Raw genomic sequence first — 23,417 nt, 5'->3', positions numbered from 1 at the left:
ATGAAGGCTTAAGTGCACAGAATTTTACTTTCAGTGTGTTTTGTTATGTGACCATTTTAACAGCCATTTCCCCTCCATCCAGGATGGTGCAATACTGGTTTTTCTACCAGGCTGGGACAATATCAGCACTTTACATGATCTCTTGATGTCACAAGTGATGTTTAAATCAGGTATGACACAAATGTATTCCATTGCAGTTCGAAGAGTAGTACTTAAATCATGTGTAGCATGTTTTTTTTTCTTTCATTTGAAGAAGTGGTACTTCAGTGTAAGAACTTCATGGTCTTAGCCTAAGTTGGTTTTTTTCAAAAGTTGAATCTTTTTTTCCCCCCCTCAAGTTCTAGGTCACAGATGAATGTGGTGAGTGTGTAGTGAAGTTCTTTATTTAGTATTATGGTGAAAATATTTTACCTCTTCTTCTAAATTTGCCTAATAAGATTGAGCCCTTAAAATTAAGATGTTGGCACTTTAGGTTTTTTGTTTTTTCACTCACTGCTGCATTTAGTTGGACAGAAAAGACATTTGAAATTTATCTCTTAGCCCACTGTTTCTCGGTTCTGAATCTACAACAGTACCACTCATGGTGCTTCTTCGGATACCCAGACCTCCTCATCATCCCCAATTTAAGAATGTGACCTGAACATCCGCTGTTTTTAAAAATTCCCCTGGTGATTTCTGATTTTTTGAACAGCATGTTTTTAGAGAAATGACCTCTTTGCCTTAGAGAAATGCATGAGGACATTTTTCTCTTCAGAATTCTGTCAGAGCATTTTCAGAAATCATTATTAACTTCAGTAAAATACAAAGCAAATTCTATTTAGTATTTTACAACTCTCATTATAATTTCTAACCTTAATCTGGTGAAGTACTTCTGACACATTTTATTTTTATAAGACACTAAAAAATACTTCATCTAATTTTATTGGTAAAATAGTAAAGGTGTATTTTTTTATTCTTTGTTAAATCCCTCATGCACTCAAAGCATTACTTATAAATTAAATTATTTACTACATTCTAGCTGGAAAATATTTTTGTCTGATTATTGTGACTTCTCTGTAATGAAATGCTTTCTCTTTTCTTGTTAGTGATAACGTTTACCTACAGAAAAGGTAGAGTCATAATTAAACTATACCACTGAATTTTTTTTTTAAATAGCCGGAATTAATTTTTTTGGCTAAACCTTCCAACTTTGGCATTTCCCTCCCCTAGCCTAAAAACTACTATATGATTTATTTGTACTTTTTTTAAATGTGTGTGTATATTTACCAAGAAAAATACAGAGAAAATGTATACCAAAATACAATATTATCCTTTTTGAGGGAGTAGGGAAAGGGTATGATATTATAGATTATTATGATTGATTTGATTAACTTTCTAACAAATTATTTTCAAGGAAGGAAGTGTAAGTTAATATGTTCATCACTAGTGCAATTCCTTTTAAATGAAGTCCCAAATTTAACAGTAATGTTTTTTGTCAAATAAATTGTATTTTAAAATTTAGCCTCAGTCATTTATACTAGCCATTGTCGAAGTGGGAAAAATTGGTCTAACTCATATTGACTGAAAAGTAAATCTTGAAATTCAGTTTGTTGAATGCTTATCAACTTATTTTTTCCTTCTCCCATGAAAGTATAGACTGTTTCCACTGACTATTTTAATTGTGCAATATCAGCAACATAAACTCTTTTTATCACAATTAAATTTCCATCAGTAAAATTGTTTTTACTTTAATTATCCCCTGCTGCTGATGTTTTTAAACTTTTTGTAATGATGCATTTTAAACTTGTAGAAAACTAGGCAGCCATATAATGAACACCATATACCAGTGACTTCAATGATTATTTTTGTGGTCTAGTGTTTTTCCTTTTCAAAGTTAATTGCAGCTATCACATGTTATCCTTAAATATATAAACATGCAGCTCTAAAAGACAATTTCCTTTATTACCACAATGCCATTATCATATCTAATCCTTAACCTCATCTAATAATCCAGTCCATAATCAGATTTTCCCAGTTTGCCCCAAAAGTGTCTTTCATAACTTGTTCAAACTGTAAAAAAAGTCAAACCAGATAAATCTTTTGCTCTAGTTCCAGAACATCACTCTCATCACCCCTTCCACTCTTACTTTCCCCATGTTAATGACTCATGGAAGAGACTAGGTCATACTTTCTGGATTTGTCTAAGTTTTTATGGTATTTCCTCTGCTCCTCTCTTAACCTGAATTTCCCATAAGCTGGAAATTGTATTTTAAAGCTTGATTCAGTTCCAGGTATTTTTGGTTTCAGCATTGCTTGGGTTGATGTATTTCAAATTGTGTCACAGACACAAGTTATTCAGGGCCTTCTTTTTATCAATACCAATTGCTTGATAGCTTTTTACTACTTTTTAAGATTTGTATAACCTTTAAGTTCAGAAGGTCCATGACTATAACAACAGCTCTTCACCATGGAAATAAGAGGTATATTGAGTCATTTGGATGTAGTTGCTGAAGATGTAAGTCAGGTTGCATATTTTTGTAACCTTAGCTAAATGTGAAGTTTACCCTTGCCTCCTTAACATGCTCCCTCATTTCCATTACTACACTACACCAAAGTTTTCCTTCTTTTGGCTGATAATCATGAATGGGCTATTTCATTTGAGACTTAAAGAGTAGGAATATAATTTCATGTATTTCTAACAAAATTGTGTTTAAAAATGTGAGTCATTTTTGGAATGTATTTAATCAACACTCCCTAGTGGTAGTGAGGATCACCCAAAGTTTACAAACTTATATTCATATTAGAGCAAAATTCTTCAGTCTTCAGTTAAGTTATGGGAATGGAATTAAGGATGTTTTTCTAGTACAATTTGAAAAAGGTTGCTTGCAACTTTTAAGCACTCTTTAACAATTTTGGACAATATGTTTATCAGTATGAAATAAATTAATAATAAAATGTTGACAAGAATTTGTTGGAGCACTTAGGAAACAAAAATATTAAAAAAGTAAAATTGGTCTAATTATATGTAAGAATATAAATTAAGAATTTTGTGGCTTAACATCTGAATTCATTGTTCCATATATGTCTAATGGAGCTTTTCTGCAACTACTTACATTAAAATTTAATATTTTTACAAATTTTCAGATAAATTTCTTATTATACCTCTACATTCACTGATGCCTACAGTTAACCAGACACAGGTATGTTGTTAAATTTATTCATTCTCTGTCTTTCATACTGAGGCAGGCTTTAAGGACTGCTTATCATGTGTTTTATTTTATTTTTCAAATAGCAATCTATAAAAAGTATTTCTTTGAGAGCCTTTGCAAATAAGTCTCCAGGGGGATGATTGCACAAAAACTTGAATAATAAAGGATTATCTACAAATCAAATTAGTTTTGTTAACATTAGGGAGAAGTATACAAATTGATTTCACCAATAACTTGTTTGGATTTCTTGAATAAAAGAAAAAGGTGTATGTGAGTACCAATAAAAATAAGCTGGAAATACTTATCTGTAACATACTATAGCTTGATGATTAAGATTCTGATTTAACAGAATTGGTGTAGTTTGCAGGTATGAGATTTCCTGTTTTATCAATTATGCTTTATTATGGTTTTGAATATTCTGGCTCTGTGAGATTAAGGAATTTCCCTAGTTAGAGTGAACACTGCATTCTCGAAGGCTAGATAATTTCTGGCCTGCAGTGTTTGCAGGCCCTGGTAGAATGAGATGGATCAGAAAATATCTCTTCCCTCCTAGTTTCCCCACTCTTTTTGTAAAAAGTATGAAGATCTTTTTATGGAGACTCTTTTAGTACCTTTTGTGCTGGTAACTTAGTCCTGAGTAAACTGAGCCAGCTCAGATAGATGCAGAGTGCATAACTGATGGAAAAGAGAGAACTCTTGATTCCAAAGATAAGACAGAAGAGTATCCAATGTGAAGGTACTTCCATTTTGACATCCTAATAGTAAATTATGCATTCCTTTGCTTGAGAATATGTGACTAGACTGGGAAACAACATTTTTTTTCCCGGTGTTAGATATTGTTATTTTTATAAGCAACAGGATAAGTTTATGCTTTCTTGTTTTTACATTATAGCCAAGTGGTACTTGACTCCATGTCTTCCCATTTGTCAAAAGAGGCATTGTTTATAGGATTCAGCATTTGGGGAAAAAAAATTTTCTTTAATCCAGTCTGGTCTTAAAAGCTAGTATACACTGGTACAGTCAGCTGACACCTGATAAGTTGGACATCTGCTGGGTTGGCTATTGTGTCTTTACCCATAGAGTATTGGATAATGTAGAGTACTTAAACTGAACTTCTCCCTTAAATATGTGACTATATAATAAGACATTTATATTCCAGCTTTTGCTAAAAATTATTCTGTAAGTTTAAATAATCCTATTTAACTTGAAATCTTGTTTGTGATAAAGTTCTGATATCTGTGGGAAATTTAGTTTTGGTTTGCCAAAAGGGAATTTTGTAGTATTGAAATGGTGTACATTATAAATGTGACTTGACTATAAAGTATTAGATGTCTGTGTCAGTGAATAAAAACAATGCTGCAGATGAACAGTATCTGAAGTAATTCCTCTATTTGCAAGAATGATGTATTAGAAATTAGTGTACTTTTGTAGTTTTGATGTATTTATTCTTACAGGTATTTAAAAGAACCCCTCCTGGTGTTCGGAAAATAGTAATTGCTACCAACATTGCAGAGACTAGGTAAAAATTATTTCTAATATCAACTGTTGGTGATTATATTAGTTTTGAACTCCATGAATTATTAATATACTTTACTCTTTTTTCTCTATAGTATACTTTGTGATTTCTTAAGAATAAACCTATTTTAATTTAGTGATTGCAGTGAACATAGGTTTCTTGTTTTGTTTTATACCTGTCCAAATATTTTAGCCCTCTTCAGAAACAGCCTTGTAAGTGTTTTTTCAAAACTTACCTAAAGAAGCATGGAAGCTGAGGTCAATTTTGGTTTTGCCTTTTTCTGGTTGGGGGTTGTATTTTTTAGTTATTTGGTAATTAGTCATATAGAGCTTTTAAAATTTCATATATTCCCTTGGAGGTACTAATATACCAGCATAGTCACTGAAACAGGTTGTTCTTTTGAAGCTGATATGAAATCATGGCTCTGGGGGCCCATGACACTGGGTCCAAAAAAAGTAATCAGGCAAGCCATGAAGTTTGGCTATGGGCAGATACGAGTGCAGCACATGAACTACAGAGGTGGCTCTGTGCTGCGACTTCCAGCTGCTGCTGCTGCCTGCAGCTAGGTGCTGGGTCCATCCCTGTTACGTTGGTGAAAATCCTGCACTGCCCAAATCCATTTGATCCAGTGAAAAACACTGAAATCCCTGTCTATAGGCCTATTATAAGTTAATGTGCTTTTGATGTGTTTTTAATATTTCAAATAATATTTCAAGTATCTATTTTCCAAACAGCATTACCATAGATGATGTAGTTTATGTGATAGACGGAGGAAAAATAAAAGAAACACACTTTGACACACAGAACAACATCAGTACAATGTCTGCTGAGTGGGTTAGTAAAGCTAATGCCAAACAAAGGAAAGGTCGAGCTGGAAGGTAAGATGGGACCTTTGTCTGAAGCCTTTACATGGTGTAAAAATTTTACATAGCCAAATGTGTTGTTGGTATTTTTGAGTATTATTTATTGCAACAGTTACCATCCAAATTTTTAAAACTTAGTACAGCACATTTTTAAGTGGGAAAATTGTTTTAATCATAGTTTCTTTGGAAATACCTGCCAAGTTTTCTATTTCATGATTTTTTTCTCTTTAATTCCTCAACCTAGTGATTGAAATTAATATTCTCTGTTCATAGTTTATTCTTACTCTGTTACTTATTATTTTGTTTTTTTTTAAACTTACCATTGACAATAATGTTAACAACTAATACTATTTTAATGTTAGTTCATCTAAATATTTTAATATGCATTAATTTGCTTAATCTATATACCATGAAGCTATGATGTAGGTTATCTCCATTTTAAGGGTAAGGAAACTAAGGAACAAATAATCTGTCCAAAGTAACAGCTTTGTAAGTACAGAGCCAAGATTTTAATCCAGGCTGTCTAGCACCACACTCTGGGTTCCTAATCACTGTATTTTACAGCTGTACTGGTTTTTCACTATTACCAACAAAAACACAAAGAAAATACCTTTTCCCATTGATGTGGTGGTAGCATAAGAAATAAAAATACCTCTGTTCTAATGATGGGAAAAATGATTTGCCCTTGGCACAAATTATTGCATTTATTGTTTATTTTGATGCATACTTCACGATATTTTTATGCTCTTATTCAGATAAGGTAGAATGTAGATTTGTAGAATAGGGGATTGTATTTTTTTTCTGTTTTTGGTTATTTTTAATTTCCTTGCCTCAAGTAAGGAAAGGCAAAAAAATAGATACTGGCTTAAGTAAGGAAAGGAGAGCTGAAAGAAAACTTTTAAGCTTGCACTACAGTAAAGCACTGATTAACTTGCTATAATCTTTGCAGATTATCCCGGGGTAACTTGACTTTTAGGCAGTTTATTAGATTATATGATTGGTTCTGTTGAATGAAAGGTGTGACTCAGTTCAAGAAGTGTACTACTCTTCAGATCAGTTATTGTGGGTAACTTAATTGGGGACCCAGCAATACTAGGGATTTTCCATGCAGACCTATCACTACTGGATACTGATTCAAAAAGTTTTCACCATAGTGAATTTCTGCCATATTTTTATATTTGAATAGTAAACCTATTATTAGGTCTTAGGTTTGATACATGAAACATGGAAATAAAGTGAATGAAATATTTAGATTTTGTCTAATTCTTTATCTTTATTATACTAGTGGAGGTTATGGAATTACAGTGTTTTAATTCAAATAGAAAATAGTTCTTTGTAAGTGCATAGATATAAATTCCTTTTAGCAAAACCTGGTTAGATTGATAATTATTTTGATAGCCAGAGCAAACTATATTATATGGTCTTCAGTAGAGGCACTGTTACTTTTAGTTTCTACAGGCATATTACATAATAGATGATGTGTATCCTTGTAGACTCGTGACAGAAATAGCTAAGATTTTTAGGATTATTTTTACTCCTATAGATAAAGGGCCTCCCCTTCCTGCAGCAGCAAGAACCCAAAGAAATACTTTTTTTCTTTAAATATCCACGTGTATCCTTAACATTGTCCAATTAGATGCAAAGAAAATTTGTTTTTCCAGGATCCCTCTGAGAGCTTACTAAATAGCATGTACTTTTGCTTTTTAAGTAATATAGACAGGGTAACATAATGCTAGGGTTTGTTACATAAAATGCCCACAAGGCATATATAGGTTAACCTAAGTTGACTATAGTAATGGAGCAGAGCAATCAGTAATCTATAAGATATGTATAAGGAGACAAGTTACTGGTGGTGGGGAGGAATCTTGACATTTCTTAAAAGTAGGACATAGGGATAGTAGATTTAGGGTTATTCAGAATAGATGGGGAAAAAGGAATATATGATTAAAAGTGAAATAATTAAATAAATTAGTTACAATGTGACTTATAAGAAATAGATATTGGTTACTTTCCCTACCTTCTCTTTTCTCTGTAGTTCTAAAAAATTATTGATAATCCTTTTTTTTTTTAATAAAGAGTTCAACCTGGTCATTGCTATCATCTGTATAATGGCCTTCGAGCAAGTCTTCTGGATGATTATCAACTGCCAGAAATTTTGAGAACTCCTTTAGAAGAACTTTGTTTACAAATAAAGGTAAATTAGGTGGGAGAGTTACAAAACTAAGTGGAGGTGCTCTTCTAATTTTCAACAGATTTTATAGAGGAAAATAGTATATGATTCTGCAGAAAAATTACTACTATGCATTTGTTTTGTTTCTGTTAGTAAAATGTGTTTTTAAACTTCCTTCAACTGTTTATTAAGAGTTCTTAATCATGTACTTCTCTGGAGCCTGCCTGCCTGTGTTTGAATCACAACTCCTCCCCTGACAGGCTACTTCCTATTATATTGGACAAGTTACTTAAATTAACCTCATATTAAAATTCTTAGATCAGTGCCTGCATGTAGTAAGTGTTCAGCAAATGTTGGCTACTGTTATTAACATCTTAAGATGTTATTCCTCATTATAAACTTACTTAACCATTTTTTCAGCATCTTAAATATTTTGTGTAATTAGCCTTCTTACTCGAAGATAATTGGTAATCACCTTGTTTGTTGAGATTTTAACCAGCTGCTTTTTCCACTAATAGAGTTGGTAGGTGGTAAAGTAGAATATTGGCTTTTAAACATGTTTTAACAGAATCACAAATATAATTTACACTTATCTAGTAAACTAACTTGAAAAACATGTATAGTTTTGATGCTATTTGAGAGCTTGACACAAGGACAGGACTAAAATGTTAAGTCAATAAATGTTTAATTATATTTGTCTTCCAGATTTTAAGGCTAGGTGGAATTGCTTATTTTCTAAGTAGGTTAATGGATCCACCATCAAATGAAGCAGTGGTACTCTCCATAAGACACCTGATGGAATTGGTAAATTTGATTTTTTTTTTTCCAGTTCTAAATTAGTCTTAGAGCCTGTAAGCCAGCTAATTATAAATTTTACTCTCATTACAGACTAATGAGTGAATAGTGCCAAATTTGATTCACTATTTTACTTTAGTATATAAAATATGAATTAGCAAGTTATAAAGTGATACCTTTATGATATTCCTATACTTGGCTCTTTCTACATAATATTTTTCATTCTAAGTGATTTAAAATTACATAAAATTTTGAAATCTTTCAGTTACTGCTCTTTGTCTTCATTTGTATTCTTGAAATGCATTTGGTTCATTTATTCTACTCTTCTGATTACTGTTTTTAGAGCTTTGTCACAGCCAAGGAACCTTAATGACAGTGTGGACATCTTGTAATGGCAACTCTTATATTTTTGGAGTAATAATAGCAGGTGGCTTTTCTCCAAAATACCATATCCCCTGTCTTTATCTTACAGCCTTTTTCTTTAGTTCCTTTTTATGGAGTCAGTATTTCGAGAAAACTACCTTTGGTTTCTTAGTCAGGGGACCACCTAGTTAGTAGTCATTCCTTCAGAGATCATACTGAGAAGAGGCACAGGAATGACTGTGATGAGTTAGTTTCCAAAGTGGAAAGAAAGAGGTTAGAACTGTGCTGTCAAATACAGTAGCTACTAGCCATATGTGACTGTTTAAGTTTTGAATTAAATTACAAAATAAGTATGTCAGTCACACTTACACGTTTTGGTTGTTCAACAGGCATTTGTGGTTTGGCTAGTGGATACCATATCAGATGGTAGAGAAATAGAACATTTCTGTCATTGCTGCAAATTCTGTTGACTAATGCTGAGTTAGAGAGTGCCGAAGTTGTATTTTGCATGTTTCAGTTTTACTTGAGCCATCTATACAGATAATTTTGAGAATTTGACCCATATCAGAACATTGCAATGGCTTCTAATATGAGTAATAAGTTGTTTAAATGAAAAGCATTGTAAATTATCTAGCCATCTTTGTTGAGATTTGGACTAGATTTAGTGAAGTTACTGGTGTTTTAGGGAGAAAAGAAGTTTAACTGCTCACCTCTTTTCCCCTCTAGGCTTTTATCTAATAGGATATAGCTGCGGAGAGCTTGGGTGGCAATCAGAGAATCAACTTTTTATTTGTGGTAGAGGTGGGCCACCAAAGGACAGCTGGCTCTGAAGCCAGAGTTGGATGACTTCTTCTCTCCCACCTGCATTTAATAGCCAGTCTTTACTTAGCCATTTGCAGGCAACAGAATTATGAAAAAAAACAGCAAATCCTTGCCAACAGTAGAGTCTGAAGCCCATATTAAAAAATAAAACATCACTTTTTATTGAGGAAAACAGCATGACCATCCAGGATAAATGAGCAAAACAAAAAATGTCCAGTTTAAGAATCACAGAGTGAGCGCTATGTAATCATTACTCATGTTAAGAAGTGAGAACATCCCCAGTATCGTGAAGTCCCCCTCTGACCTCTCCCTGTCACTCCACTCTCCCTCAGTCCCAGAGTTAACCTCTGTAATGCCTTTCCTGGTAATTATAAACTTACTTAACCATTTTTTCAGCATCTTAAATATTTTGTGTAATTAGCCTTCTTACTCGAAGATAATTGGTAATCACCTTGTTTGTTGAGATTTTAACCAGCTGCTTTTTCCACTAATAGAGTTGGTAGGTGGTAAAGTAGAATATTGGCTTTTAAACATGTTTTTACCATATCAGTGTACATCTCTGTAAAGAGCTCCATTTAATTTGTCCTACTTTTGTGAGCTTGCCGTGAACTCCCAGAGGATACAGGTGGGCTTTTGGAGGGAAGGATGGGGTTCTGCATATTTCCACTTAATATTGTGAGATCCATCTTGATTTTAGCTATCGTTCATTCCTTTTCATATTTGATGAAACTCATGACCACTCAAAAGTCATTTTGGTTATTTCCAATTTGAGGCTATTAAGTATAATGCTGGTATGAATATTCAGTGGATTAAGTATTTCTCCTGGGTACTTAACTTAGTTTACTGGATCATAAAGACATATATTATTAGCTTTGGTAGATAATGCCAGTGTCCCAAAGTTAAACCACTTTACCCTCCTAACCACTGCTGGTGGTAGGTGAGTTCTCATTGCTCTATGGTGTCACCAGCCCTTGGTAGTCTTGTTCTAACCATGCTGGTAGGTATGTAGTAGTTTTAATTTGCATTACCATGACTATTAATGAATTTGTGAGGAGCTTTTCATTTGTTTATTGCCTATTTGGATAGCCTCTTTTATAAATTGCTAGTGCTTGCTTTTCTGTTAGGTTGTAGGAGCTCATTATGTACTTCTTACTATTCTTAAAGTGAACCTTTTGTCAGCTTTCTATTGCACATGTCTGTGTTTTTACCTTTCCACTTTTTTATAGAGTTTTGATGAACTGAATTTCTAATTATAATGTAGTCAAATATATCAGTCTTTTCTTTATTCTTTTTGTTTTTTTATCCTTTAATAAGTCTTAAACTACCCTAGAGTCATGAAAATACATTAACTTTGCTGTTTTTTGTCTTTCACATTTAGATACATAATCCATCTTCAAGTGATACTTTGTGTGTGTGTGTGTGTGTGTGTGTGGTAAAGTAGGAGTCAAAGTTTTTACATGTATAGGTCAGTTGACTGGACTGAAAAGTTTGTCCTTTTCCCTTTGTTTTGTAGCTTTTGTCTTAGATCAAATGCCTATGGATTTGTGTGTGCTTGTAGGCTTGGTTCTCTATTGGTGTGTATTTCTTATCTTGAGCCAGTGTCACACTGCCTTAATTACATTGAGTCTTACCAAACAAGAGCATGATCTGTCCCATTTATTTAGGTATTTAATCTGTCTCAGTGTCTCATTGTTTTCTGTAGGGGTTTTATTGGACTTTGAAAAAGATTTATTTATTAGCTTAATGATATTTTGGATTCTACCCTAATTTAAAATTTTTTTGTTTCTTGTGAGTCTGATATACAGTAATAAAATAGGTTTTTGAAAACTGACCTTATAGTCATCAATGCTATGAAACCCACTTACTCTGATAATTGCATGTAGATATTTTTCTGCATGCACAAGCACATCTACAAATAATTGCAATTTCATTTATTCCTTTCCAGTTGTCTAGGACCCTTAATACAGTGTTGAGCTGAAGTGGCATGATTATTGTACATTCTTACTTTCTTGTTCTCAAAGGGAAAGTTTTCAGTGATTTGTTGAGCATGTTGATGATTTTTTGTAGAAACTATCAAATTAGACATGTTTCTATTCTATTACCACTTAACTAAGAACTTTTTATTATACATGGATAATTGAATTTATAAAACACCTTTCTGCCTCTGAGATTATGATGCAGTTTTTCTTGTTTAATTTGTAAAGTTTTGAATTACATTGATTTTTCAAATGTTAAACCAGCTTTCATTCCTGAAACCTAACTTGCTGGGATTCAATTCGCCAGTATTTTGTTTTGGGTTTTTCATGCATAAAATTAATAGTTTTCCTTTCTCCAAATGTCCCTGTCAAGTTTATATATCAAAATAACACTGGATTCAAAAAACAAGTAGTGAATTTTTTTTGTACTCTCTTAGAGATCTGGTAAGATCTAAGTTATTTCTGTCATAAATGTTTAGAAGTCTGTCTGATAAGATACATATGGATTATATTTTTGTTGTTAGATCTTCTTGTATGCCTAATGATTTTAATTGTGCAGTGCACATTTTATTTACAAAGTTCTTTGTATATAAAAATTTGAAGCCTGGGATGATGATAATTTCTCCAGAGAGCATTTGTGTGGCTATTTTCAGGAAAAGAAGCCCCAGTGTTGGGCTCACATCCCTGAATTTCTGTTATTCGCCCCAAATCCTAGACTTAAAACTCTTGTAATTCTTTTTTTAACTCTTCAGTATCTTCAAGCCGCTTTTCTAGCTATGGTCAGTGGGATGATTTGACCAAATTGCTTAGGTGATCAGAGCAGAAGTCACCCCAAATTAGTGGGGTTCTAAATATGTGCATTATCTCTTGCCATCCTGTCTCATGCCTCCTAAACTACTAGAATCTAGGGGCTATGCATTATATATTCCAAATACATAGTAGTGTCTCTTTTTTAAAGTTTTTTCCACAGTCGTCTTGTGGATAATATTCTTTACTTGATTGATGATTTGCTTATGTGTTATTTCTCTTATTTCTTTCCTAACATTAAGAGTAAAGCGAAGCTGTGGATTTTCTTTAGTTTATATGAGTTTGTAACTATTTGCTGACCTCAAAACTTAATGTTTCAATGTAGAACACTAAAACTGAACAATAGGCATTTGAACTTAAGAGAGCGAGGAGTGGCCTGTTATTCTCTTTTAAAGCAAACTTAAATAGCTTTGAGTATAATCCTTTACAATGTCTATTTTAAACATTAAACCCTTACTTTGCAGAATGCATTGGATAAACAAGAAGAATTGACACCTCTTGGAGTCCACTTAGCACGATTACCAGTTGAGCCACACATTGGAAAAATGATTCTTTTTGGAGCTCTGTTCTGTTGCTTAGACCCAGTACTCACCATTGCTGCTAGTCTCAGCTTCAAAGATCCCTTTGTTATTCCATTGGTAAGAAAGATGCAAATACAAGATTGGGCATATTTATATACACTGAATAGTTGCTACTTGGATACATTTTCATTAGCTTTTTATTAGAATACCATCCTCTATTATATACCAGCAGGTCAATTTAAGTTACCTTCATCTGTTTCTTTTGTTTGTTTGTTTTTTAAGGGAAAAGAAAAGATCGCAGATGCAAGAAGAAAGGAATTGGCAAAAGATACTAAAAGTGACCATCTAACAGTTGTGAATGCATTTGAGGTAAAAAAAAAAAAAAGAAAGAAGGAAAATAAGTTTTGGATTGTGAGTTTATGCAAGTGAAAAACTGATAATAGAATAAGAACATATTTAACTTACTAAAATGTCTATTTTCATGGTATCAATAAATCGCTGAGTGAGAATGTTTAAAGTTAGATGAACAAGTGAAAAAAATTGTACATCATTTTTCAGTTTTCAAATAAGTAATTACATTTATGTTTTTGGAAAAGAAGTCTATAGTTATGTTTTGATATAGAACAGCTGAACAATTGATTTAAAATTTTTATTTGATATTATCCATTTGTATCTTTATCTGACATTCATGACAGAAAGTCTCTTTTTGTTCATTAGTAAACTATACCTGTATTTAGATTTAACATTTTGATAAGAGTATCATCATGTACATTATTCAGATTAAAGCAAAATTTTTGCTCCCAAGAGCCAGGCTTATCTGAGGAAAACATTTATTGTCTATCTTTGCAAACTTCAGGTGTGATTTGGTTTATAGAGACAGCATCTTTTTACTGTAGTTCTAGACTCAATTTGTACTACACATAGTGGACAAGTTTATATATTTTTTCCTTTGAGCTCATTCAGTATTATTTTTCCTCTTTGTCCTCTTCTAGCTAAAAATAGTCATATTTGTGAAGTTGAAATTAAAATAGCATTGAAATTGGTTCAACAGAGTGCTGCCTTCTGACTAATATGTATATAATATGATGCCATTTTATGTGAAATACACAATCTTTTATTATATAACTTAATATTATTTGTATGAAACTCTGGAAATTCAGTGGTTATCTTTTTTATTTTTTAAGTGGTTTTCATACATAATCTTTTTTTTTTCTTTGTTCTCATTAATATAAAATCACATGAGCACCGTTGTGGTTACTAGATTCCCCCATTATCAAGTACTCACCACATACCCCATTACAGTCACTGTCCATCAGCATAGTAAGATGCTATAGAGTCACTACTTGTCTTCTCTGTGCTATGCAGCCTTCCGCATGCACCCCCCCCCCTAAGTTATGTGTGCTAATCGTAATGCCTGTTATTCCCTTTTTCCCCTCCCTCCCCACCCACCCTCTGCAGTCCCTTTCCTTTGGTAACTGTTAGTCCATTCTTGGGTTCTGTGAGTCTGCTGCTGTTTTCTTTTAGTTGTTTATTTGTTCTTATGCTTCACAGATGAGTGAAATAATTTGGTACTTGTCTTTCTCCGCCTGGCTTATTTCACTGAGCATAATACCCTCTAGCTCCAGCCCTCTTGTTGCAAATGGTAGAATGTTTTCTTCTTATGGCTGAATAATATTCCATTGTGTACATGTACCACATCTTCTTTATCCATTCATCTACTGATGGACATTTAGGTTGCTTCCATTTCTTGGCTATTGTAAATAGTGCTGTGATAAACATAAGGGTACATATGACTTTCTGAAACTGGGCTCCTGCATTCTTAGGGTAAATTCCTACGAGTGCAATTCCTGGGTCAAATGGTATTTCTATTTGTAGTTTTTTGAGGAACCTCCATTACTGCTTTCCACAATGGTTGAACTAACTATTTTACATTCACACCAGCAGTGTGGGAGGATTCCCCTTTCTTTACATACTTGCCAGCATTTGTTGTTCCTCCTCTTTTCGATGTTGGCCATCCTAACTGGTATGAGGTGATATCTCATTGTTGTTTTAATTTGCATTTCCCTCATAATTAGTGATGTGGGCTATTTTTTCATGTGCCTGTTGGCCATCTGAAGTTCTTCTTTGGAGAAGTGTCTTAATATCTTGCGCCCATTTTTTAATAGGGTTATTTGCTTTTTGTGTGTTGAGGTGTGTGAGTTCTTTATATATTTTGGATGTTAACCCCTTATCATATATGTCATTTACAAATATATTCTCCCATACTATAGGATGCCTTTTTGTTCTGCTGATGGTGTCCTTTGCTGTACAGAAGCTTTTTAGCATGATGTAGCCTCATTTGTTCATTTTTTATTTGATTTCCATTGCCCAAGGAGATCCGTTCAGGGAAAAGTTGCTCATGTTTATATTCAAGAGATTTTTGCCTACATTTTCTTCTAAGAGTTTTTACGGTTTCATGACTTACATCCAGGTCTTTGGTCCGTTTCTTTTTTTTCTTTATTAAGGTATCATTGATACACACTCTTAAGAAGGTTTCACATGAAAAAACAATGTGGTTAATACATACACCCATATTATGTGTCCCCCCCATAACCCATTGTAGTCACTGTCCATCAGTATAAGATGCCACAGAGTCACTATTTGCCTTCTCTGTGCTACACTGTCTTCCCCATGATTCCCACACATACCATGTGTGCCAATCATAGAACCCCTCAATCCCCTTTTCCCTCCCTCCCCATCCGCCCTCTGCCACCAATCTCCTTTGGTAACCATTAGTCCCTTCTCGGAGTCTGTGAGTCTGTTGCTGTTCTGTTCTTTCAGTTTTGCTTTGTTGTTATACTCCACAAATGAGGAAAATCATTTGGCACTTGTCTTTCTCTGAGTGGCTTATTTCATTGAGCATAATATCCGCCAGCTCTATCCATGTTGTTGCAAATGGTAGAATTTGTTTCATCCTTATGGCTGAATAGTATTCGATTGTGTATATATACCACCTCTTCTTTATCCATTCATCCACTGATGGACATTTAGGTTGCATCCGTATCTTGGCTTTTGTAAATAGTGCTGCAGTAAACATAGGGATGCATATGTCTTTTTGAATCTGAGATATCATATTCTTTGGGGAAATTCTAGGAGTGGAATTCCTGGGTCAAATGGTATTTCTATTTTGAGTTTTTTGAGGAACCTCATACTGCTTTCCACAATGGTTGAACTAGTTTACATTCCCACCAGCAGTGTAGAAGGTTTCCCCTCTGTCCACATCCTCGCCAGCATGTGTCGTTCCTAGTCTTTTCAGTACTGGCCATCCTAACTGGTGTGAGGTGATAATCTCATTGTGGTTTGTATTTGCATTTCCCTGATAATTAGTGATGTGGAGCATCTTTTCATGTGTCTGCTGGCCATCTGAATTTCTTCTTTGGAGAATTGTCTGTTCATATCCTCTGCCCATTTTTTAATCAGGTTATTTGCTTTTTTGGTTGTTGAGGCATGTGAGTTCTTTATGTATTTTGGATGTTAACCCCTTGTCAGATATGTCATTTACAAATATATTCTCCCATACTGTAGGATGCCTTTTTGTTCTGCTGATGGTGTCCTTTGCTGTACAGCAGCTTTTTAGTTTGATGTAGTCACATGTGTTCATTTTTGCTTTTGTTTCCCTTGCCCAAGGAGAGGCATTCACAAAAAAGTTGCTCATGTTTATACTCAGGAGATTTTTGCCTATACTGTCTTCTAAGAGTTTATGGTTTCATGACTTACATTCAGGTCTTTGATCCATTTTGAGTTTACTTTTGGGTATGGGGTTAGACAATAATACAGTTTCATTCTCTTGCATGTAGCTTTCCAGTTTTGCCTACACCAGTTGTTGAAGAGGCTGTGTTTTCCCCATTGTGTATCCATGGCTCCTTTATCGTATATTAATTGACCATATATGCTTGGGTTTATATCTGGGGTCTTTGGGTCTGTTCTTCTGCCAGTACCAAGTTGTCTTGATTTCTGTGACTTTGTAGTAGAGCTTGAAGTTGGGGAGCATAATCCACCCCACTTTATTATTCTTTCTCAGGATTGCTTTGGCTATTCGGGGTCTTTTGTGGTTCCTTATGAATTTTAACGATTTTCTCTAGTTTGTTGAAGAATGCTGTTGGTATTTTGATAGGAATTGCACTGAATCTATTGATTGCTTCAGTCAGGATGGCCATTTTGAGAATATTAAGTCTTCCTATCCATGAACGTGAGATGTGTTTCCATTTATTGGTATCTTCTTTAATTTCTCTCATGAGTGTCTTGTAGTTTTCAGAGTATAGGTCTTTCACTTCCTTGGTTAGGTTTATTCCTAGGTATTTTATTCTTTTTGATGAAATTGTAGTTTTCCTGATTTCTCTTTCTGCTAGTTCATCATTAGTGTATAGAAATGCAACAGACTTCTGTGTATTAATTTGGTATCCTGCAGCTTTCCTGAATTAAGATATTAGATCTAGTAGTTCTGGAGTGGAATCTTTATGGTTTTTTATGTACAATGTCATGTCATGGGCAAACAGTGACCATTTAACTTCTTCCTTGCCAGTCTGGATGCCTTTCATTTCTCTCTGTTGCCTGATTGCCTTGGCTAGGGACCTCCAGAATTATGTTGAATAAAAGTGGGGAGAGTGGGCATTCTTGTCTTGTTCCCGATCTCATAGGAAAGGCTTTCAGCTTCTTGTTGTTAAGTATGATGTTGGCTGTGGATCTGTCATATATGGCCTTTATTATGTTGAGGTACTTGCCCTCTATACCCATTTTATTGAGAGTTTTTATCATGAATGGATGTTGAATTTTGTTGAATACTTTTTCAGCATCTATGGAGATGATCATGTGGTTTTTGTCTTCCTTTTTGTTGATTTGGTGGATGATGTTGATGGATTTTCAAATATTTTATGATCCTTGCATCCCTGGAATAAATCTTTCTTGATCATGATATATGATCTTTTTGATGTATTTTTGAATTTGGTTCGCTAATATTTTGTTGAGTATTTTTGTATCTATGTTCATCAGGGATATTGGTCTGCAATTTTCTCTTTTTGTGGTGTCTTTGCCTGATTTTGGTATCAGAGTGATGCTGGCCGCATAGAATGAGTTTGGGAGTATTCCCTCCTCTCTACTTTGTGGAAAACTTTAACAAGGATGGGTTTTAGGTCTTCACTAAATGTTTGATAAAATTCAGCAGTGAAACTATCTGGTCCACTGGGATTTTTTTCTTAGGTACTTTCGATTACCAATTCAGTTTCCTTGCTGATAATTGGTTTCTTCAGATTTCTGTTTCTTCCTTTGAAGGTTGTATTTTTCTAGAAAGTTGTCCATTTCTTCTAGGTTATCCATTTTGTTAGCATATAATTTTTCATTGTATTCTCTCATAATTCTTTTCATTTCTGTGGTGTCAGTAGTGATTTTTCCTTTATCCGTTCTGATTCTGTTTGTGTACTCTCTTTTTTTCTTGCTAAGTCTGGCTAGGGGTTTATCTATTTTATTTGTTTTCTTGAAGAACCAGCTCCTGCTTTCATTGATTCTATTGTTTTGTTCTTCTTGATTTTATTTATTTCTGCTCTAATCTTTATTATGTCCCTCCTTTTACTGACTTTGGGCCTCATTTGTTCTTTTTCTATTTTCGTTTATATTGAGTTTCGACTGTTCATATGGGATTGTTCTCCTTTCCTGAGGTAGGCCTGTATTACAGTATGTTTCCCTCTTAGCATGGCCTTTGCTGCGTCCCACAGATTTTTTGCAGTATTGAATTATTGCTGTCATTTGTCTCCATATATTGCTTGATCTCTGTTTTTATTTGGTCATTGATCCATTGATTATTTAGGAGCATGTTATTAAGCCTCCATGTGTTTTGTGGACTTTTTCGTTTTCTTTGCGTAATTTATATCTAGTTTCATACCTTTGTGGTCTGAGAAGCTGGTTGGTACAATTTCAATCTTTGTTAATTAACTGAGGCTCTTTTTGTGGCCTAGTATATGATCTATTCTTGAAAATGTTCCATGTGCAAATGAGAAGAATGTGTATTCTCTAGCTTTTGCATGGACTGTTCTGTAGATGTCCATTAGGTACATCTGCTCTAATATGTTGTTCAGTGCCTCTGTCTCCTTACTTATTTTCTGTCTGGTTTATCTGTCTGTTGGAGTGAGTGGTGTGGTGTATGGAAGTCTCCTAAAATGAATGCATTGCATTCTATTTCCCCCTTTAATTCTGTTAGTATTTGTTTCATATATGTAGGTGCTCCTGTGTTGGTTGCCTAGATATTTATAATAGTTATATCCTCTTGTTGGACTGACACCTTTACCATTATGTAATGGCCTTCTTTGTCTCTTGTTACTTTCTTTGTTTTGAAGTCTATTTTGTCTGATACAAATATTGCAACTCTGGCTTTTTTCTCCCTATTAGTTGCATGAAATATGTTTTTCCATCTCTTTACTTTCAGTCTGTGTATGTGTTTGGGTTTGAAGCGAGTCTCTTGTAGGCAACATAAAAACGGGTCTTGTTTTTTTATCCATTCAGTGACTCTGTGTCTTTTGATCGGTGTTTTCAAACCATTAGGGTGATTATCAATAGGTATGGACTTATTGCCATTGCAGGCTTTAGATTCGTTGTTACCAAAGGTTCAAGGGTAATTCCCTTACTATCTAACAGCCTAATTCAACTCACTTAGTATGCAGTTGCAAACACTACCTAAAGGTTCTCTTTTTTTCCCCCTCCTTTTTCTTCCTCCTCCATTCTTTATATATTACATATCATATTCTGTCCTCTTTGTCTATCCCTTGATTGACTTTGGGGGTAGTTGATTTGATTTTGCATCTGCTTAGTAATAAATTGTTTTACTTTGCTGTGGTTTTATTTCCCCTGGTGACAGCTATTAGCCTTAGGAATACTTCCATCTATAGCAATCCTTCCAAAATGCACTGTAGAGGTGGTTTGTGGGAGGTAAATTCTCTCAGCTTTTGCTTATCTGGAAATTGTTTAATCCTTCCTTCAAATTTAAATGATAACCTTGCCAGGTAGAGTATTCTTCGTTCGAGGCCCTTCTGTTTCATTGCACTAAGTATATCATGCCATTTCCTTCTGGCCTGTAAGATTTCTGTTGAGAAGTCTGATGACAGCCTGCTGAGTTTTCCTTTGTATGTGATCTTTTTTCTCTCTCTAGCTGCTTTTTAAAGTCTGTCTTTATCCTTGATCTTTACCATTTTAATTATTATATGTCTTGGTGTTGTCTTCCTTCGGTCCCTTGTGTTGGGAGATCTGTGCACCTCCTTGGCCTGAGAGACTATCTCCTTCCCTAGATTGGGGAAGTTTTCAGCAATTACATCCTCAAAGACACTTTCTATCCCTTTTTCTCTCTTCCTCTGGTACCCCTATAATGCGAATATTGTTCCATTTGGATTGGTCACACAGTTCTCTCAAATTCTTTCATTCTTTGAGATCCTTTTTTCTCTCTGTGCCTCAGCTTCTTTGTATTCCTCTTCTCTAATTTCTGTTCCATTTATTGGCTCTTCTACTACATCTTATCTGTTTTTATATCCCTCCATTTTATGTTTCATTTCAGATATGGAATTTCTTAATGATTGAATCGCCATCCTAAATTAGTCCGAGTTCTTGAATATTTTTCTGTACCTCCATGAATATATTTATGATATTTATTTTGAACTCTCTTTCAGGAAGATTGGTGAGTTCAGTTTCATTTGGCCCTTTTTCTGGTGTTCCTGAGATTTTTGTTTGAACCAGGTTCCTTTTATGTTCATATTTGTATGTGGCGCCTTCTAGTACCCAGAAGCTCTAGTCTTGGGAGCAGCGCTGGTGCCTGGTGGGTGGAAAGAGCTGTTTCCTGCTCCCTGCTGAAGTGCCTGTCTCCACTGTCAGAACTGGTGGGTGGAACACACAGGTGTAAGCCTCTGCACTTTGCGTCTGTAGCCCCAAGAGGCAGGGCCTCCCTCTGGCTGGCCTGACGCCAGGGCAGGTACTGCCACTTTTGGAGCCGGTGCCTGCAGGCCAGGAGGAAGGTGCAGCAGGCTGGATGTCACAGTGTGGGGCCTCGGAGCTGAGTAGCCAGCCAGGGGAATGGAGTGCCTGAAGCTCCTGAAAGTTCCCAACCTGCTTGGCAAAGCGCACCCAGACAACATTGTCCACCTGTGCCTTCTCACACACACCAAGCTCCGTGCAAACCCCTCCCCTTCAGTAGCTCTCTCACTCCTAGAAAGCCTCTTAGACCACCCACCTTTCCTTTGTCCCAGAGCATCCAGATGTGGATCCCTGTCCTTCACAAATGGTTGGAATCTTAGTCTCTCCAAGTATTCTGCCTGTGTTAGCTTTCCAACCCCAGTATTCTCCAGAGCACCATGCAGTGTAGGTTTGTGGTCCCAAAGCAGATCTCCAGGGCTGGGTGTTCAGCAGTCCGAGGCTTTCACACCCTCCCCACTCCATTTCTCTTCCTTCTGCCAGTGAGCTGGTGGGGAAGGGCTTGGGTCCCGCTGTATTAAGGCTTTGGTACGTTACCCTGTTTGTGAGGTCTGCTCTGTCCTGCAGGTGTAAGCAGTCTGGTGTAGCCTTCCTGTTGCTCTTTTAGGATTAGTTGTATTTACTATGTTTTTGTATTGTATGTGGTTTTGGGAGGAGTTCTCTGTCTCACCTCTCACACCACCTTCTTGAATCCGAATTCAGTGGTTATCTTTTAATGGCTAAGATCATGGGGAGTTTATGATTTTTTAGTTTCTTAATTTCAAAATTCTTTGAATTTTTTCTTTGCAAAAAGAATGAAATATCAGTGGAAAATTAAATTAGTAAAATAAAGATGAACTAGCAAGCATCTTTGCTTAGAGGAACCAATATAGTTTTCTTCATTTCTTTGCCCCATAGGGCTGGGAAGAAGCTAGGAGACGTGGATTCAGATATGGAAAAGATTATTGCTGGGAGTATTTTCTGTCTTCAAACACATTGCAGGTAATGGTGAATGTTTTGAAGTGATTCTCATGTATATAACCATTTTGTGCAGTTCTATCTGTGGCAAAAAGTTCATTATGTGAGTTTGCCTTATGAAGTTTAATCATTATAGGAAACAACAGAAGGAATCTATTAACTGCAACAAAACAGGAAAAGATGTATAGTATAAAAAACTAATGGCTCAGGAAAGAAACAAGATTCAAGAATATAGCAGGAAAGGTAGTAAGGCATGGTTACCCTACACTCACCCTGTAGTTGCCATTTTGATGTCTCAACCTGAAGGTTTTCACTGATACTCCCAAAATCTATTTTAAAATATCAAGTAGAGTGAATGTCTTTAACTTCTGGGTAGGTATCTTTAACCGTCTTGGTGTAGTGAGAAAACACTGAACAAGAGGCACTTGTGAAACAAGAGAAAGTAAACCATGAATAGGGCAGATACACATCAGACTTCAGATTCCTCAGTGAATTGGAGAAGTGATTTCAAACAGGTGGGAACGGGAATGTCCTCACCTTCCCCCAGTACATGTACACTCCAGCTGTGTAGGCTGAACCCTGGTATCAGACATTTAGCAGATCTTCAGTACAAGGGGATAAGGGACTCAAGAAGCTCGCATCTCTAATCAGAAGTGCTCAGATGTTAACAAAATGAAGGGTCATGACAACTCCCTGAAAGGTACTGCAGCCAATGGGAAAAAGAATGGAATATAGCATTTCTCAACAGAAAATACCTTAAAAGTACTTCTTAGTAAGGATTTAAGAAGCAAATAAATTCAGCAAAACAAAGATAAGAAAATAAACCAACAGAATGGAAGAAAACTGATGACTTAGGAGGTTAATTTAAGGACCGGAAGAGTCACAAGGAACAAAATGAACACTCATTTATTGCATGAAAGAAAGGCCTGAGATAATAGTTTATAGATGTAACCACAAAAGAAAAATTAAAGCACTAAGCAAAAAGCGTATAGACAAGAAGTTAGGACTGATCCATCATGAAGATAATATAGGTGTCTCTCTGTGGGAAATTCAAGTGTCACTGAATATATATTCAAAGATAGATGTGAGATCATTTCCCTGAAATGAAAAAAGTGAACTACAGGGATGAAAAGATGGCTTAATCCAAGTGTTACTTAAGAATATTACATCCAGTCCAGATATTGAGATATAAAGACAGAGAAGAGGCATTCAAGAAAGCACTTGAAATGCTGCACCCATGAGCTGTTCTTGAAACACCAACAGTGAAATGCTGCCTATTAAGAGATGAGTCAGAAGGAATTCAGGAATGGAGAATGCATACTCAGTCAGCTAGTGGTGTGCTTTGAAATTATTTAAATATAGAACAAATATAAAACAGTATTAGGAATAATGGATACAGAATAGAATGTACAGGTTATTATACTGAACAATATAAAGTAATGGTAGTAAGAACCAG

The 23,417-nt window shown here is 35.1% G+C and overlaps 1 protein-coding gene across 1 annotated transcript in view; it reads left to right on the top strand.

Annotated features, from left to right (window-relative positions):
• Nucleotides 1–23,417, top strand: part of DHX36 (DEAH-box helicase 36) — a 51,909-nt gene that overhangs the window by 19,998 nt on the left and 8,494 nt on the right. The window contains exons 12-20 of the mRNA XM_036904159.2: nucleotides 83–170; nucleotides 3,124–3,179; nucleotides 4,643–4,707; nucleotides 5,439–5,582; nucleotides 7,644–7,761; nucleotides 8,443–8,541; nucleotides 12,965–13,138; nucleotides 13,304–13,390; nucleotides 21,902–21,985. Of these exons, the coding sequence (XP_036760054.2) occupies nucleotides 83–170; nucleotides 3,124–3,179; nucleotides 4,643–4,707; nucleotides 5,439–5,582; nucleotides 7,644–7,761; nucleotides 8,443–8,541; nucleotides 12,965–13,138; nucleotides 13,304–13,390; nucleotides 21,902–21,985 (915 nt within the window). The remainder of the gene's footprint in view (nucleotides 1–82; nucleotides 171–3,123; nucleotides 3,180–4,642; nucleotides 4,708–5,438; nucleotides 5,583–7,643; nucleotides 7,762–8,442; nucleotides 8,542–12,964; nucleotides 13,139–13,303; nucleotides 13,391–21,901; nucleotides 21,986–23,417) is intronic.

This window comes from Manis pentadactyla, chromosome 1 (assembly GCF_030020395.1).
Source record: "Manis pentadactyla isolate mManPen7 chromosome 1, mManPen7.hap1, whole genome shotgun sequence".
Classification (NCBI taxonomy): Eukaryota; Metazoa; Chordata; class Mammalia; order Pholidota; family Manidae; genus Manis; species Manis pentadactyla.
This window is presented reverse-complemented; position numbering and strand designations above follow the sequence as displayed.